At 57.3% G+C, this 16,322-nt stretch overlaps 1 protein-coding gene across 1 annotated transcript; it reads right to left on the reverse strand.

Moving 5' to 3' along the window:
• Positions 1–10,831, reverse strand: WNT10A (Wnt family member 10A). The gene is made up of 4 exons (XM_068543778.1): positions 10,719–10,831; positions 9,394–9,656; positions 2,985–3,364; positions 1–498 (listed from the first exon to the last, which is right to left on the reverse strand). Exons 1-4 carry the CDS (start codon positions 10,829–10,831, stop codon positions 1–3), a joined length of 1,254 nt encoding a protein of 417 aa, XP_068399879.1.
• Positions 10,832–16,322: the final 5,491 nt, after the last annotated feature.

Raw genomic sequence — 16,322 nt, forward strand, 5'->3', positions numbered from 1 at the left:
TCACTTGCAGACGCTGACCCACTCGGTGATGCGGCACTCCTCGCAGACCACGAAGCAGCACCAGTGGAAGCGGCAGTGACAGCGCTCGCTGCGCGTCTGGCGTAGGATGTTGTGGCCGCGGCCACAGCACATGCTGCCGCAGCCGTCCGGGCCCGCGCTGCTCTTGTTGCACAGGCGGCCCACGGTGCCCGCCGAGTCCAGGCGCGGCTCGCGCTCGCAGAAGTCGGGCGACTTCTCGAAGTAGACCAGGTCGGCGGTGCCGGCGCGGCGCCGAGACCCCGGAGTGTCCGGGGCTGGCGAGGGTGGCCCCGCGGGACCCGGCTCCAGCTGCCCGCCGTTGCGGTTGTGCGGCCGGATGAGCGTGGCACGGTGGAAGCGGCTACGTAGCAGTGCCCCTACAGCGCGGAACTCCGGCGTCACCTGCCAGCACGTCTTGAGCTGGCAGCTGCCTGACGTGCCGTGGCACTTGCACTTCCGCCGCATGTTCTCCATCACCGCCTGCAGAGGGAGGAACGGGGAGGGGTGACGCCCGAGGCCAGCCCCACTGGCCTCCTCCCGACGCAGACACCGGCCCGCGAGACTCTCAGAGGCTCTGGAAACCAACCCCCATTGAACGGAGGCAAAAGCTGAGGCCCCAAGTGGGTGGGTGGGTGGGTGGCACAGCTCCTAAACCAGGCGGTCAGGAGAAGAGTTCTGCCTACTCTTCTGCTGCTCTCGCATCCACCTCCCACCCGGCCAGACCCTGGGGGAATTCCCTCCTTCCTGCTTCCCCTCCTCTCCCCCTGCCTTTCCCAGCAGCTGCAGGGGGGCCCTTGGGGCTGGAGGCTCTTGCTTCCTGAGGGGGGATCCCAGATCCTCAGGGAAATTCCCTCTCCTTCCAACCCTCAGGACCAGGAGCAGGGGTGTGCTGGCCCCACTACATCCCAGCCCCAAAGCCTCTGGCCTCACTCCAGGCAGTGAGCGGAGGCTGTGGGGAGTCTGAAAAGCCCCTTAACTCCTCTGGGCCCTGCAGCACTTTTCAGGGAGCCTAAGGAGAGGGGCCAGGGGCTGGGGAGACTCCCCCTCCTCCCCCTGCCCCCCTGCCTCCCTCCCATTCTCCCATTCTACTGGCTGGCACTTATTTTGCCGGGTGCTGAGTGCCACCATTCCTCCTAGGAAACAGTGAGCACCAACAGGGGCCAAAGGCCCTACCTGAATACAGAACCAAAGGGAACCCAAAGAGCCAGACCCCCAGGGCAACGAAAGTGGAGAGAGGTTCCCAGGCCTCCAAGGGAGCTAGGTACAGGAATACAACCTACCCAGCCCCTGCCCAGCTCTCAGCCTGCTCTCCTGAGCCTCCTCCCAAAGAACCCCTTCACATTATCCTCACCAGAGACCCCAGAGGAAATTGGCCACATCCTCCTCCCCCTGCTGCCCCCCCACTCCAAAAAATGATCTGGGTCCCCCAAACCTGGGCAGTAGGGCCATAAGAGAGGGACCCCATTCCTCCAAGTCTTAAAGGGCTCTGCAGCTTGTATGTGCAGCCTGTGGTGTCAGCATCACGTGGAAAACAGCCCAATGCCTCCCCTGGCCAACAGCTCCAGAACATCTGCTTCCCACAGGCAGCAGCCATTAATTAACCAGTTTAACAAGGAGGAGAGGCACTGTTGTTATGGGCTAGGATAGTATCAAAGCTTGGGAAAAGAGCTGCGTGGACAGGACAGGACTGGGTGGGAGCTGGATGTGACCTGAGGGTGGGTATGCCTCAGTTTACATCACCTCTCGGTCATGATGGAAGAGCTGAATCAGCTCCAGTCTTTGTGGAAGAAGAAGGTGAACTGGCCTGGGCTGAGAAGCCAGGAGAAAGGGTAGTGAGATGGAGAAAGTGCCAGCTAGAGTGAGGGGAAGCCAGAAAGAAGGCCTGAGCAGGCTGGGCAGGGCCAAGAGAAGGGACAGGGGTGGAATAGCCAGGAAAAGAGGGTGCTGAGCCACCATGAGGGCCAGGGAGGCAACTCAGTGTAGACTACACTATAGAACAGAAGAGCTCAGGGCTCAACTGCCTGGGGATGAATCCTGCCTCTGCCACTTTCTCACTTGTTGCATCACCTTAGTCAAGCTTCTTAGTCTATCTGTGCCTCACTTTCCATATCTGAACATGAGGCTAATAATAGAACCCTCATGGGTAGGTGTAAGGATGAAATAGGACGTAGTAAAATGCCCCAGACAGTGCCTAACACAGAGTAAGCACTCAATAAATTAAATGCAGGATATTATTACTTCCCCTTTCTTTCTTTCCTCCCTCCCGCCCTTCTCCCTGCCTTCCTTCCCTCCTCCCTTCCTTCCTTCCTTCCTTCCTTCCTCTCCTCCTCCTCTTCTTCTTCCTCTCCCTTTCCCTCTCCTTCTTCTTCTTCTTTCTCTCTCTCTCTTAAATAAATGACCTTTGAGGTATATGAACATTCGGGGGTGGGGGAAGAAAGGAGGAGGACAACATAACACAGTACCACAGTAGCCCCTAGGGATCTCCCTTTGCAGGAATCCCTCATTCTGCACAGAAAGCCTGGGAGAGGAGGGGGGTCCCAGCATAGGAAAGCACCGAATCATGGAACATTTGTGCTGGGGAGCCTTATGGATGATGCAGTTCAACCTTCTCATTTTACAGGGGGAGAGACAGAGTAGCAAAGCTGGGCCTAGACTCTGAGGTCCTGACTGCAGCCCAGAGCTCTCCCCACTACTCACAGCAGGAAATGGGAGAAGCAGGCTGCTCAGCGGAAGGGGAGCTATTCCAGGGCAGGGGTTGTTTTATCCCCATATTCCCAGGCCTAGTCCAGCGCCTGGCACACAGTAGTTATCCAAAACACATCTGATGACTGAATTAGGAGGGGGCAATGAGAAAGTTGCTAAGTTAGGGAGAGTGGTGTGGTCCCCAGAGGAGACATAAGCCTGGGGAAGGGGAGGGGCCCTAGGCAGAGGGGTCTGGAGCAGGCCCAGAGGGATGGGGTTCTCACCTGCCTCCCCACTCGGTTGTTGTGGAGCCTCATGCGCGCATGGATGTCTCTGTGAGGCTCCCGGGAGTCCAGAAAGTCTTTAGAGAAGCGCTCTCCGAAACCCACGTCGGGGCTGCAGCCGCCCCACTCCCAGGAGTCCTGCAGGCCTGGGCTGGCAGGAGGCAGGGCAGGGTGCTCGGGAACTCCGTGGCTCAGGCCCTTACCGCGCTGCAGCGCTTCCAGCTGCAGGCGGTGCAACTTCCGACGGAAGGACTCCTCGTCCCCACGCCGGGACGCGTCGCAGCCACATGCCCTCAGCTTGCCCAGGGCGCAGGCGTTGGATACAGCGTGCACCACGCCAGCTGCCGAGATGGCGTAGGCGAAGGCACTCTCTCGGAAACCTGCGCAGAGAGACGCAGGAAACAGCCTTTGAGGAGCCTCCACATCCCATCCCTCTGCCCTCCCTGCCCAACCTTCTCACCATACTGAGAGGAAGCAGAGGCCCAGTGTTGGGGGAAAATCTGGTACAAGGGCATAGATTCAAAGAGGGGCAGAAATCACACCGGAAGTTCTGCACACAGTGGAATGGGGGAGGTCTCTCCCACAGCCCTCCGTCTTGAACTCCTTTCCCTTGCTTCACCCTTAGCCAAGCTCAGAATTGTGACTACATCTCTCCTGTTGGACAGAAAGTATCTAGTAAACATTAATTTTTTTTTTTTAACCATCAGGGACTTAAGTTACTACCTCTCATGTGATATTTGCAATTTTAAGATAAGCCTGCAGAAAGAAGGCAAATTTTAACCTAAAAAAAAATTACCAGTGATGGAATTCAGGGCCCCAGGAGATGTTAATGGGCAGAAGGGTAAGTAAGAGGAGAAGGTGTCCTCCTAAAGTTCCCGGCCCCAAGATTTCCTGCCTGCAGCTGCCCCCTTAGGCCCATCAAAGAACACTATCTGATGGCCAGATGCGAGAGGCGAACAAAAGAGCCAGCAGAATTTCCCCTTTGCCTGTCTGGACATCCCAGAAAGTCTCCTCAGAAAAGGGCATCGTCCAGCCACCTGCTTGTGGTCGGTCGAGGTCAGCTGAAGAGGTTGTTTGAAGGATGCTGGAGGGGAGCCCACCGCCTGCTCAGGGTTAAGCATATAGTGGGGTTGAACACTGAGAAGGAACCGTTAGCTAAGGTAGATGCTTTCCTGAGATGCTCAGGGCTGCAAAGACTCCCTGATGAGCCACTCTCAGGAGTCCAGGACTTGTCTACACTGCTTTCCTCCTTGGCGTTCCCAAGCCTGAGCCATCGCCTGGGCCTGTGGCAGGGGGAGGCCTACTTGCAGAGGAGGGTCGGGCTCTGGAACCTGCAAGCTGCTTCTTCCTTATTCTGCATCTGAGAAAGGACCGGCGAGGGGCAGGTTCTGGTACCGGTCTCTGACCAGCCTCTGAACCTGAGAGAGTTCAAGCAGTGGGAGAAACTAAGGGCAATAACAGCTCCCACACTAGGAGGAGAAGCCACCTGTGCCATAGACACCTGTAGGGGAAGCCCAGAACCCAGCTGGAGGCTGATGGCTTGGTAGAGGTCAGAGATTCAGAAAAAAAACAAAACAAAAACTGGGTCCTTCTACATCAGTTTCAAAGACTGGGAGGACTTGGGGGCCTCACTGATCCCAGAGAGCCAACCAGGAGAGATGCCCGAGGTCGCAGGGGTTATGGAGCTGGACACAGACCCAGCTCTCCCAGCAGGCCTGGCCACCTTCTGCTGAAGGACGTTTGGCTCTGGGGAAGACAAGCTGCTGAGTAAGAAACCCAGGTAGCCCATTTCCCAGTCCTATGGCCCTGTCTATGCATGGCACCAGGAAAGAGCAAGATGCTGGCCCAGGGGAATGTGCTGGGCCAACCCAAACACCATTTTCCAGGCTCTGTTACATTCAAGGGCAGGCCTAGAGGAATCTGGAGAAAGCCCGCAGCCTACAGAGAACACCCCTACCTACCCCAGGCAGCTAAAGACACCATCCCAATGGCCTCTGGCAGCTGTCACAGCCACTGAAGGAGTGACTGGGCAGGGCTTGTGTGGTCACCCTCTGATCCAAGCATTCAGGCCTCAGAGAAGTCCAGCCCATTGGGTCTGCCCCCAGCTCCTATTCAGGGCCCCAGTTTCGGTCCTGGCCCCGACTGTCTGGGGCAGATGCAGGCACTGTGCCATCTGGCCAGCTGGAGAGGGAGAGGGGAGGGGCCTTGGCCAGCTGGGCTGCCCGGAGCACTGGGGGTGGGGGGCTCGTTAAGACGCACAATTAGCCGCCCTGCCTTTGATCTGGGACAGGGACTGCCAGCATCTAAGTGGAGTCAGCTGCTGCTACAGGACGAAGCCAACAGCCAGGAAGGGGCTGGGGGAGGAGGTTTGGAGGGCAGGGAAGTGTGGAAGAGAGAGGATTCAGGAGTCAGTGGGAACTAGGAGGGGTTTGAGAAGCTTGAGCCCTGCCCATTCAAGTCAAAGAGGGAGGAGAGGGGAGAGGTCTGGTCTCCATTCCCTCCGTGCAAATCTGTGCACAAATAATCTGTGCGTGCTCGTGTGCCTGGGCTGGGGAGAGAGAGAGGGTTGTGTGCATGTGGGAACACTTAGGGGTGACACTGAATGTAGCCACATGTTTGCACAAACATGGGTAGGTGTTTGTGTGTGTGTTGTGTGCGTGTGCGTGCGCATATCAGTTCCATTTCTTGGATTACTCCTCCATTGCACCAGTTCACCTCTGGGCACACGGTAGGAGATTATGGTGGCCTTGTAGCTTGGGAGGCAGTATGCTGGGGTTTGAGGGCAATCTCTAAAGACAGCTGGCCTGCATTTGAGTCCTGGCTCTACAGCTCACATACAAGCTGTGTGACTAATGGCAAGTTACCCAACCTCTCTTAGCTTCAGTTGGAAATGAAGATAATGATAGGACCTACTGCATGGGGATTGTTTGAGGATGCTAAAGTACAGATAAAGTGCTTTAGAACAGTGCCAAGCACACAGCAAGTACTTAATATGTTTTGGCTAATTTATTTGGTGCCACTAGAATAATAGGACCTTAGGTAATCCTGGGATACAATTGCCTGTGCCTCAGTCTCCCCATCTGAGTACCACCACATACCCCTGGAGACCTAGGCATAAAACAAAGATTCCCCGAGGATAAATGTAAAAGGGAGGTGGGAGATGAAAGAGCCAGGGCCTTGGAGAGCAGAGGATGGGCTCTCAAATTGCTGGGTTCCCCTGGGCTGGGAGCCTGGCTTACTGCAGAGCCGCAAGCTCCCTCTTTCCATCCCTTCTGAATGGGCCTGGGCCTTAGAGGGGGCAGTACCCAAACTTCATGAGTGCTCCAGTACCCGCTGTGTGAATCTACTCACTCCCTTCCACCAAACCTCTCCCGGTCCTCTCATCCTCTCTCACTCCAGGGCCCAAGCCCAGCCCAAAGTAGCCCCTTCCTCAAATTTCCCTCTGGTCCCTGCATCCTGAGTAAGAGATAGAGGGGTTCTCTAGTCCTCACAATGAAGAGCCCCCCTGTAGCTGATGTTTGTCCAGCATCTCACCCATCTAGGCACCAACCCTGTGGATCCTCAGAACAGAAAGCTGGGGATACCACTGCCCTTGGTACTTAGGTCATAGCTGCGCCTGGGCTGGGGGTTCTCTCACAGCTTATTTAGGACTATTTCTAGCCCCCCTAGAGGCCCCTCTCTCTGTCCCCCAACTCCCAGGGTCCAGCACCCTCACATCCCTCTCCTTGGTTGGGTAAAGCCCTATTGTATGTCCTGCTTCCCAAGCACCCACTCTAGGTGCTCAAGAACCCTTCCCTCTCCCTCTTACATCAGAACTCCATCCCTTCAGCCCAACCCATCTCAGGGAAGGTGTCAGGACAATTAGATGACAGTAACAGCATTCAGATGGAAGACCTGGGGGACCACCTCCTTCTAGCAGTCTCTGAATTTTAAACATGGCAGAGTGCACCTTTAAGAGAACCCCATTGGCAGCTTGGGTCAGAAGGGGGGTGGGCATCCTAATAGTCCACGTGGGGGAAACTGGGGTCACCTGACCCCATGATGGACAATCTATGGCTTGAAAATAAGGGAGACTGGGGGAAGGATCCAGTCCAGGGGCTGGTTACCACCAAGATGGGTCCCGTGGGATTCAAATTTAGCTAGTCCTTGAGGTGATGGGCCAAGATGGACCAAAAAAATGATCCCACAAGTGTGGAGTGAGGGAGACACGGCAATGGTGGCCCTTGGAGGTGGGAGGTGGAGGGAGCGGAAATTTCTTTCCAGAAGCCCAGAGTCCCCTCCGAGGAATAAGAAGTAGAAATGAGGTGTTGCAATGCTGGGGGGGGGGGGCGGGGGGCAGAAACCACAGAGGTAGGAAGGTGTTCCGAGGCCAAAGGTAGGATGCCAGCCTCCCTGCGGGAGCCCAGGAGCCACTGTCCCGTCCCCTCCCGTCGCTGGGCACCGCCCCGCGCTGGCTAGCCGCGGCAAGTCTCCCGCATCCACACCTCACCTCTCCCCACACCCGTCCCCCCAGCTCACCTCCCGCTTATTAAACTGCAGGTGAACCCGGGAGCACCTGGCACCGCGCCAACCCCGCGGGGTTCCACCGCTCCGAACTCGCCCTCAAGGTTCAAAACCCCCGTGTCCTCCACCAGCCTGAACAGGCCTCACCCGGGCGAAGCAATAGGGACTCCTGGGAGTCTAGAGGGGACAGGAGGACCAGAGGGAAAGAGGGGACACCGAGGCCGGGAAGAGGGATGAAGAGCTAGCCTCGCCTCACCCGAAGTGGCAGGGGTGAGAACCTCAATGCCTGCCCGAGCCCCCAGTGAGCAGAGCCTGGAGCAAGCTCGGGGCCCGAGCGCTGGAAAGAGAACCAGACTTCGGGGAGCGAGTGGGCTCGGGCGCACGGCGGCGGCGAGCGCTGGCCCGGCCCGGCCGGGTCAGGAGAGATGCAGTGGCCGTCACTTCGTGTCCGCGAGCGAGAGGGAGGCGGGGGCGGCCGGGGCGGGCCGCCGGACCTGAGTTGGGCTGGCCGATCGGCGGGGGTCGCGGGGAGCCTCTCTGGGCAGACGTCTGGAGGGGCTCAGGGACTCAGGGGCTCAGGGGCTCAGGGGCGGGAGCGCCGGCCTGGGGAGGGGGGCGCCCTTTTTGAGAGGCGCGCGGCTGGGGCCGGGAGCCGTCTGCCGCTGCCCGCGGGGATTAGTTCGCGGCTGCATGCCGCCACACGCGTCGGGCTGGGCTCGGCCGGGGAGAAACAGCGCCCTGGGCGCGCGGGGGAGGGAGGAGGGAAAGCGCGCGGGGGCGGGGCGGGCGGCCGGGGGCGGGGCGGGGCTGGCGGAGGCTGGCGTGGCCCCTGACTTGGGGGCTCCGGGGATGCAAGGAGGGGTCCTGGTGGAAAGGGAAAGGCCCCTGACTCTGAGTTCTTTCTGAAGTTCGGGTACATTAGAGTCTGACTCTCCCAGAAGCCTCTGGGCCCCAAGGCCACAGGGTACAGGGGTACCCCTCCTCCTCTACTGTCACCTGAGAATTGCACAAGTTGCAAGGAGCCATGTCCCCACACTGTCCTACCCAAGCAGCTGAGGGGAGGAGAGAGAGATACCCAGCTAGGCCCATCCAGGAGGCAGGACCCCCATCTTTCCCAAAAGACCTGAGTCAAAGCTTAAGATACCAGGGCAGGAGGTGGGTGTGAGTGGAAATGAGTGACAAAACCTCCTGTCACCTCCAGCCCAAGCCACTCAAGGGATTGTCAGGGTAGACCCTGGGTCACCCAGAAGTCCAGGGAGGGGGACAGATAGTGGGCTGCAGCTTCTTTGAGCTGTGAGGGGAGGAGGAATTGGCAGGGCCGTCAGGCCTGCTGGGCAGGAGGCAGGCACACACCCAGTGCCTCTGATTTAGAGAGGATTTTCAGGGGTGGCAAGGATGACACAGAGGCTGGTGGTGTAACCCCGCCAGGAAGAGCTTCTGCAGAAGTACAGTTTTACCTGCCCAGGCTTCCCTCAACTACACCATTTGGCAAAAGTCCCTGACCACTCTTCATGTTGATTCTGGGTACTTTATCACAGGCTTCCATCCTACATGGTGTTTACTAGGTAGAGGGTAAATTGAGGCAGGCAACAGATATGGATATTTCCTGGGCCTGAGATATGCAGTGTCAGTCTCAGGGCAGGATAACCCCGGAGTTCAATTCTCAGGCATGAAACCTGCTGCCCTCATCCCACACAGCCTAGCCTGGAGCCACATCTACCCCATTTGTCTGACCCTCATGGACTTTCCCAGAGCAGAAAGAGGCAAGAGAGCAGCACAGCTGGCAGATGGGCACGTGGGGTGGTTGCCAGCTTGAGGGAGTGGGTTAGGGAATGGCTGGCAGATAGGTTCTGGAGTGGAAGTGCTGAGTGGGATGGGCAGAAGGTCAAGGGTGAAGGGCAGCTACCTCTGCTGAAGATGGGACTCTCATAGGGGATCTTGTTTCGAGTCTCAAGACTAGAGCAGTTCCAGCGCTGGTCCCGGAACTGGTGCTGGCACTCATGGATGGCGATCTGGATGCCCTGGATGGCTGAGGCGGCCACGTCAGGGTGGCGCACACACACCTCCATCTGCCGCTTGCTTAGGCCTGGCAATGTCAGGCACACTGTGTTGGCGTTGAGCACGGGCTCCTGGGGGAGGCGGAGGCCCAGAATATCATTGGGTGAAGACCTGCAGGCATGTGGGGTGGGGGTGGGGGTGGGTGAGTGTTTTCGGGGGCTAGGAGGGCCCCATCTAACTATACACACTCTGTCCCAAAGGCCATAATTCCTCTGTTCCCACCCCTGCTTTTGAAGGTTGAACCCATCAGTATACCCCTAAACATTCTCCTTTCCTCGACCTTCTCACCAACGTCCCCTCCAACACAACCCACCCAGCTGCACACCCACACAGATTACGTGCAAATGCACACACATCCGGTATGCCTGCGCACACAGTATTCCATAAGTACATCCCCAGGCATAGATGCTCTCACATGCAGTGTTCTCCGGGAGACCACTCCCAAATGGCATGTTTCAGTCAGTCGTATTCATGCAGGCACACTTCTGCACACAATGAGGTGGACACACAGACGCCGGAACACTTACACACATGCACACTTCATCAGACATAGTTATACACATACACACAGACACTCACAAGTACACACACATGTTCATCTTAACATACATTGATCCATGAGCCCTCGCATTCACACACATGTGCACACACAGACTGCTGTCTACAACACAGCTTGCTGGGCTTACTCGATCACAGATGAACAGACACACACACACACACACACACACACACACACACATACTGAGAACCCTTCTAGCTGCAATCTCTCACTGACCCCACCTGGGCTACCCTCATTTGGCCCCCAACCCCTGCCCCTCTTGGGGCGATCTGCAAGGTGGAGCAGGGCAGTTTGAGTTTTACTCCTGGGGTGGGGGGGTGCATTCCCCCAGCACAGCAGGAACTCCAGGTTGGCACTTGCTTCCCCCTAAACACACACCTCCCCTTCTAGCAGCCATCACTCTCCTGGGCACTGCCCTGTCTCCCTGGACTGCCCTTATTCTGTCACCAGTTCAACCCCCTCCTGTGAGAGTACTCTTTCATTGGTCACCAGCACTTTCCCGCGACACCGTCCCTCCCTCCTTCCAGGGTCCCCTGCCCCAGCAGGAGCTCAGAGGCCCCTGTGGCTGAGGGTCCCAGCTCTCCAGGAGGGCGGGGCATAAGGTGAGGGCTCACCTGGGCAAGGCGGCAGCCAGCAGCAGTAGGAAGAAGAGGAGCGCGCAGAGCGCGGGCCGCGGCTGGGGCCGAGGTCGGAGCCGCAGCCAGGGGCAAGGGTGGGTGCTGCCCATCGCGCGCGGGCCGTGATGGGCCAGGAATGGGGGGCTCACAGCCCGGTGGGACCGGCGAGCCAGGGGCGACGGCGCATGATCCGCGGGGGTCGGGGCGGCTTCGACACACAGCTCCAACTCGGGTCACGGCTCCGGGAGCAGACGGTGCCCGCCTCCCCGCTCCATGGGGCAGCGCCCCCGGGCACCGCCCTCGGGGGGGGGGGGGTGCGGGCGGACTCACCGGGCACCTCCTGGCACAGGGGTTCGGGGAATTTCCCGAGGGCCCCCTGAAACAACTCCCGGTGCCTCTCGACGGTAAGGGGGGCCCGGAGGTGCTGCGGGCGAGGGACGAGAGGCTGGGGTGCTGGGAAGCCCCCCCAGCGCAGCGCGGTTAGCCTGCGCTTCCGAGGGCGTGCGAGGCGGGAGGGGTGGGGGGGCGGCGCTGTCTGTGCCCGGCCCCACCGCCCAGTGACTGAGTGACTGTCCCGGCTCGGGGAGCTCCGCCGCCTCCCCTTTCCTCCCCCCCCCGCCCCCCCCCGCAGTGTGTCTCAGGGCTCTACCCCACGTGACGTCATGACGACGGGGCGAGGGGGGGCGGGTAGAGGCGTGTACTCGTCCTGAGGCCACTGTGTCCGCTCAGGATTCGGGGCGGGAGCGGCGGTGGGGAGGGTGGTGGGGAGGAGAGGTGTTGGGGTCTGTGCGATCAGGCACAGGGCGGTGCCAGTGAGCCGGCTCGCTGGTTTGTGTGGGAAGGTGCGTGTTACTGCGAGGTATGTGCGCCTGGCTGAGCCGCAGCTGCTGGGGAGCCATCCCCCCCAATATACACACCTGCAGGGGCTGGGGGGAGGGGCTGGCCCTCTGCTGGCCTCCCCCACCTCAGGAGGGACTTCCCAGGCTTGGCTGCCGAGGCAAGTGTGGGATCCTGCAAAGGGGTTTGGCAGCCTCTGGATCTTGCTCTTGTTCGCTGTGTGACCTTCAACAGGTGCCTCCTGGACACTGAGCCACCCGCTGCCTCTGTGAAATGAGGTTAATGAGGTCCAACCTCATGTAGTCAGTGAGCCAATGAAGGTAAAATTACTGGGACACCAGTGAATGCTTGTCTGGGAGCAGAGCACCCCGGGGTGGCACACCCTAGGAGGAGGGATTAGAGAGCCTTTTAATCCTAAAAGTGTGTTTTGAGGTCATCTTATTATGTCCCCTTTTATTTCACAAGAAAATACTGAGTCTCAGAGAGGGTCATGACTTACTCAAGTTCTCACAGCAAGTTAGTGGAAGAGCTGGAAACAAACCCAGTTGAGAGCACAGCAGCAGCGGCCCCAGCATTGCGTACTGCTTGCCTGGGCCCTGCCTACAGATGCTCCAGGTCTTACCTTGGCCCTGCCAGCTGTACTTGGTCCTCTGAGAGCTCCCCAACACCAGCCTCCTGGCTCAGGCCCACTCCTCTCTGGGGTCCCTTTCTGCCCTCACACCCCAGATGAACACTGGGCTCACCTCAATATGGGATGAGTTACTGGACTCAGGTAAGGGCCTGAGAGCCAGAGGGTTGGGGACAGAGGATCCAGCTTCTGTTTCTGGTTCTAACCTGGGCCCTGATAGTGAAACCTACTCCCACTGTGGCCTTGACATCCTCCTCTGTAAAATGGGCACAAACCTCCCACTCTATACATACACCTCCCTCCCAACCTCACTGCCCCCTCTCTCTGAAGAGAGCCCCTCCTGGTTTAAGGATAAACTACCAGAGTCTCTGGGCTCTGAGACAAAAGGGGCCCATTCCTGGGATTGCCCATCCCTGGGCAGTTGAAGGAGAGGGGTGGGGCCTTCCTTGTCCCCAGACTGTCAGGTGATGGGGGCGGCCTGAGCAACAGCAGGCTGACGGCATACTCCCCCTCCTTTCCCCCATCTCTGCTGGCAGCCACTGCAGCTGTCGGGAATTAAGGGCTTGAGGCTGCTGGGGGTGAGGGTGGGGCAGTGGGGGGAGCAGTCTGGCTGGACAGCAGGAAAACAGCCGGGGGGCAGGAAGCAGTCTGCGTCAGCCAGAGCCTTGTTTGACCCCAGCCACCCCCTCCCCTCCCCACTCTCCCCCACCATGCTGCAGGGACAGGGACGGCTTGGATCTAGAGTTTGGGAAGGGTATGGGGAGGTGCAGGGCAGGACCAGTTTTAACCCGGGAAGGAGGCATGAGCCCAGAGTGGCAGAGGGCACCAGCAGGGACAAGCCAGACTTGGGAGTCAAATTCCCATTGGCTGTTGGGGAAACTGAGGCCCAGAAAGGATTAGGAACAGGCCCCATGTGATAAGGGAATGAGTTCATAATTCAGGTTGCAGACCTCCTTAATCTGCATCTACTGCTTCGCATTTCCCACACGTGATGCATCGTATGTAAATATCCCCTAGGGTAGGCCATTGTGGCAAATTCTGATTCTGGGCCCGTGCAGCTGACTCAGCCTTTCCAGGGGCAAGACCCAGGGGTCTGCATTTCTAACCAATGTCCCAAGTGATTTTCTTGAGGACCACATCTGGGAAATGCTACTGACCTAGCTGAGTGGCTGATTTTTTTTTCCTCTGGCCTTCATCAGCTGAGGGGTGGTCTTTTTGCTCCCCTACCCTCCACTGTTCATGAAATACAGAAGTGTAAGGGAGAGGGAGAAGACCCTTTCTTTGAAAACTCCAGGAAGTAAACAATACCCAAGCCTTGCTTGCACTCAGGCATGGTACTGGCCTGATGTCATGAGGGTCCAGGAGTGCCCGTCTGGAGTGCTTCACCTCAGCCAGGGAGGTGAGGGCATATGTAGGCACATGGCCTTGGCATGTGTGAAGATGAAGCCCAGAAAGAGTGTCTGCAGCAGGATCCCCAGCGCCAGAGGACCCATGCCATGGGCAAGCCCCTATCAGCAGCCCCCAGGCCCCGCCCTGGCCCTGCCCTGGGCTCTGGCCCCAGCCCCTGCAGCCACCGCCTGAGACCACAATTACAGGGGCCACTGGTGGGGGGGGAGCACCAGGGATGAAAGGCAGCACGGAGAATGGTTCCAGCTGTGGTGGTTCTGTAGGAGGTTGTAGGGAAGGGAGGGCTAGGGAGGCGCCAGGGTGAGAACAGGTGGGACCGTCACTGCCCCAGCCGAGCCCAGCCCGGCCTCAGTCCTGATGCTCTGCCAGAGAAGGTTATCTTCGTGAAGAAGAGAGGGAAGGAGCCCCAGACTGATAAGGGAGCTCTTTGTCCTATTGTCCAGGCCTCAGGGACCATGGCCCCTCAGCAAGGTAAGGGCGGCTTCAGTCTCCCAAACTCCTATATGTTAGGTCATTGAAAGGAAGCGGAAATGCTTCCTGAGCCCTCGGCCTCAGGCTGATCCTGGGCCTTCCTCCCGGCCTCCCCACCCATCTGCCTGTGTTCCAACTGTTCCCTGATGTGGTCACGCACACATCTGGAGTGCCTCTGTGCTCTTCCCCCATCTCCCCAGTTCCACATTCCCCCACCCACTCAGCCAGCGGGGGACCTCGATGGCTCAGACTGTGCCTGGGGCTGAGCAGCTGGGTGAGCAAGGGGGGTTGAGGTGATGGGGCATTTCTGAGCTCTGCTTCCAGCCCCCATCCCAGGCAGCAGTGCAAAAGTGCAGAGCCATCTCTGAGCTTAAAGAGGACTAGGATAATTGTTAAAATGGTGCCTCCTGGGCCATCACTCTCACCTTTCATAGAAGGCAGTTCCCAGACTCTTGCTGGAGTTCCCAGTCTCTACCGGTCACAGAAGATGGATGCTAACACGTGAGTGCCAGTTTAAAGACTGCAAGCACTCTCACAATGTGCTATCAGGAACCCTCATTTCATTCTGGGGAAACTGAAGCTCAGAGAGGTTAATTGACTTGACCCAGGTCAAGCTAGCAAACTAGGCCTTTTTTCACTGTATCATGCTACTTCCACTGAATTCCTTTTAACCTGCTTGGGGTGGTGTCAGTCTCTGCCACTGCCTCAGTTTCCCTCTCTAGCATCATGGAAGAAGATATCCAGCATCACACACCCCATATCACCACCCCCCCAACCCCACCACCCGCCCCCCCGCCCGCCACGGAACCTGGCAGTAGAGACAGAGGCAGGCATCCCAGCCCTAAATCTGGGTCAGCCCAGAGGTCTCAGACAGTCTGGAACCCTAGCAGCTTGACCCGAGCTCTCCGTGGGTCTCCTTACTTCCTTTCCATCCTACCCTCTCCTGCCCACAACTCTCTGAGTTCCCCCAGATGTCCTGCAGGTCCTATCTGTGAACCCTGTTATTAGGGAAGCTGGGCTCTGTGCGCCCTCTGGTGGCCTCTGAGAGAAGTGCAGCAGACTTTTAAAAAACAGTAAATATTGTACCCAGCCAGGGAGCGCTGGCGAAGGCAGAGAATGTAGACATAAGGCTACCATATAAAGGAAGTCTCTCTGCAGCAGGAGAGCATAAGGACAGTGTGAAAAGAGAGACAGAGACAAGCAGAAACAATAGACATGGGGGTGGGGGGTTAGGGAAGGAGATGAGAGAGAGAGAGAGGGAAAGAGGGGGAGAGAGAGAGAGGGGGGGGGGGAGAGAAAGAGAGAGTGTTCAATGACATCAATCATTTGGGCCCCTGGGTTCAGCTGTGCCTAAATTCAGACTTACCCCTGGACTTCCCAGGTATAAGATCCATTAATTAATTCCCTTTGGCCTAAGCTAGTTTGAGTTGGGTATCTTCATTTGCAATCAGGGCCTGCCCGACGCCTGCAAAAGCATCAGCTCTCTATCCCCTTTCTCACAGTAGCTACCATTTATTAAACACAAATTTGTCATAAATTATTGTCAAATGCTAAGTGCTTTGCATATCTCAAAAAAATCCTTCCCACAATTCTATGAGGATGTGGATAGATTATGATGGTTGTAAATTCTTTGCCACTGTCCCATTGAGAGGTGGAGTCTGTTTCCCCTTCCCTTGACTTTTGGCTGGTTCTGTGACTTGTGTCAACCAAAAAGGAGTGACAGTGATGCTGGGTAACTTCTAAGCCTGGACTTTAAGAAGAGACTTTCAGTTTCTGCCTTCAAGTTTGGTACAGTCTATTTTGAAAGCCAGCCTTATGTAAGAAGTCTGACTATGCTGAGGCCACCATGTCATAAGGAAGCCCAAGCTAGTTACATGGAGAGGAGGCCACTGGAGAAGCTCTGGGGCACTAGACATATATGAGTGAAGCATCTTGGACTGTCCAGCCCAGCCGAACCACCAGCAGAATCAGCCAAGTGAACGACCACAGCCAATAGTTCTCTCATAAGGAGCAGAGCCATGCAGCTGAGTCCTGACAAATTCCTGACCTAAAAGATCATGAGAAGTAATTACTTTGGGGTTGTTTGTTATGCAGCAAGGGATAACTGAAACAGAATGATATTCCCATTGCATAGGTAAAGAAACCGAGGTTAACATGGCCTATACTGTAAACTTCTAAGCAGCAGCACTAGTTTCCAACCCAGAGTGTCTGAATCTAATGCTCATGCTTTGCCCTGCATACCTTGATGGGAGAGTCAT

The sequence above is a fragment of the Eschrichtius robustus genome, chromosome 5 (assembly GCF_028021215.1).
Source record: "Eschrichtius robustus isolate mEscRob2 chromosome 5, mEscRob2.pri, whole genome shotgun sequence".
Classification (NCBI taxonomy): Eukaryota; Metazoa; Chordata; class Mammalia; order Artiodactyla; family Eschrichtiidae; genus Eschrichtius; species Eschrichtius robustus.

What these genes read in the sequence shown, in the direction of transcription:
- WNT10A (XM_068543778.1), bottom strand. Translation starts at nt 10,831, where the DNA reads ATGGGCAGCACCCACCCTTGCCCCTGGCTGCGGCTCCGACCTCGGCCC. An exon ending in CTGGCTGCCGCCTTGCCCAG is followed by an intron (nt 9,657 to 10,718) that starts GTGAGCCCTCAC and finishes ACATGCCTGCAG; the next exon opens with GTCTTCACCCAATGATATTC. An exon ending in GAGTCCCATCTTCAGCAGAG is followed by an intron (nt 3,365 to 9,393) that starts GTAGCTGCCCTT and finishes CTCTCTGCGCAG; the next exon opens with GTTTCCGAGAGAGTGCCTTC.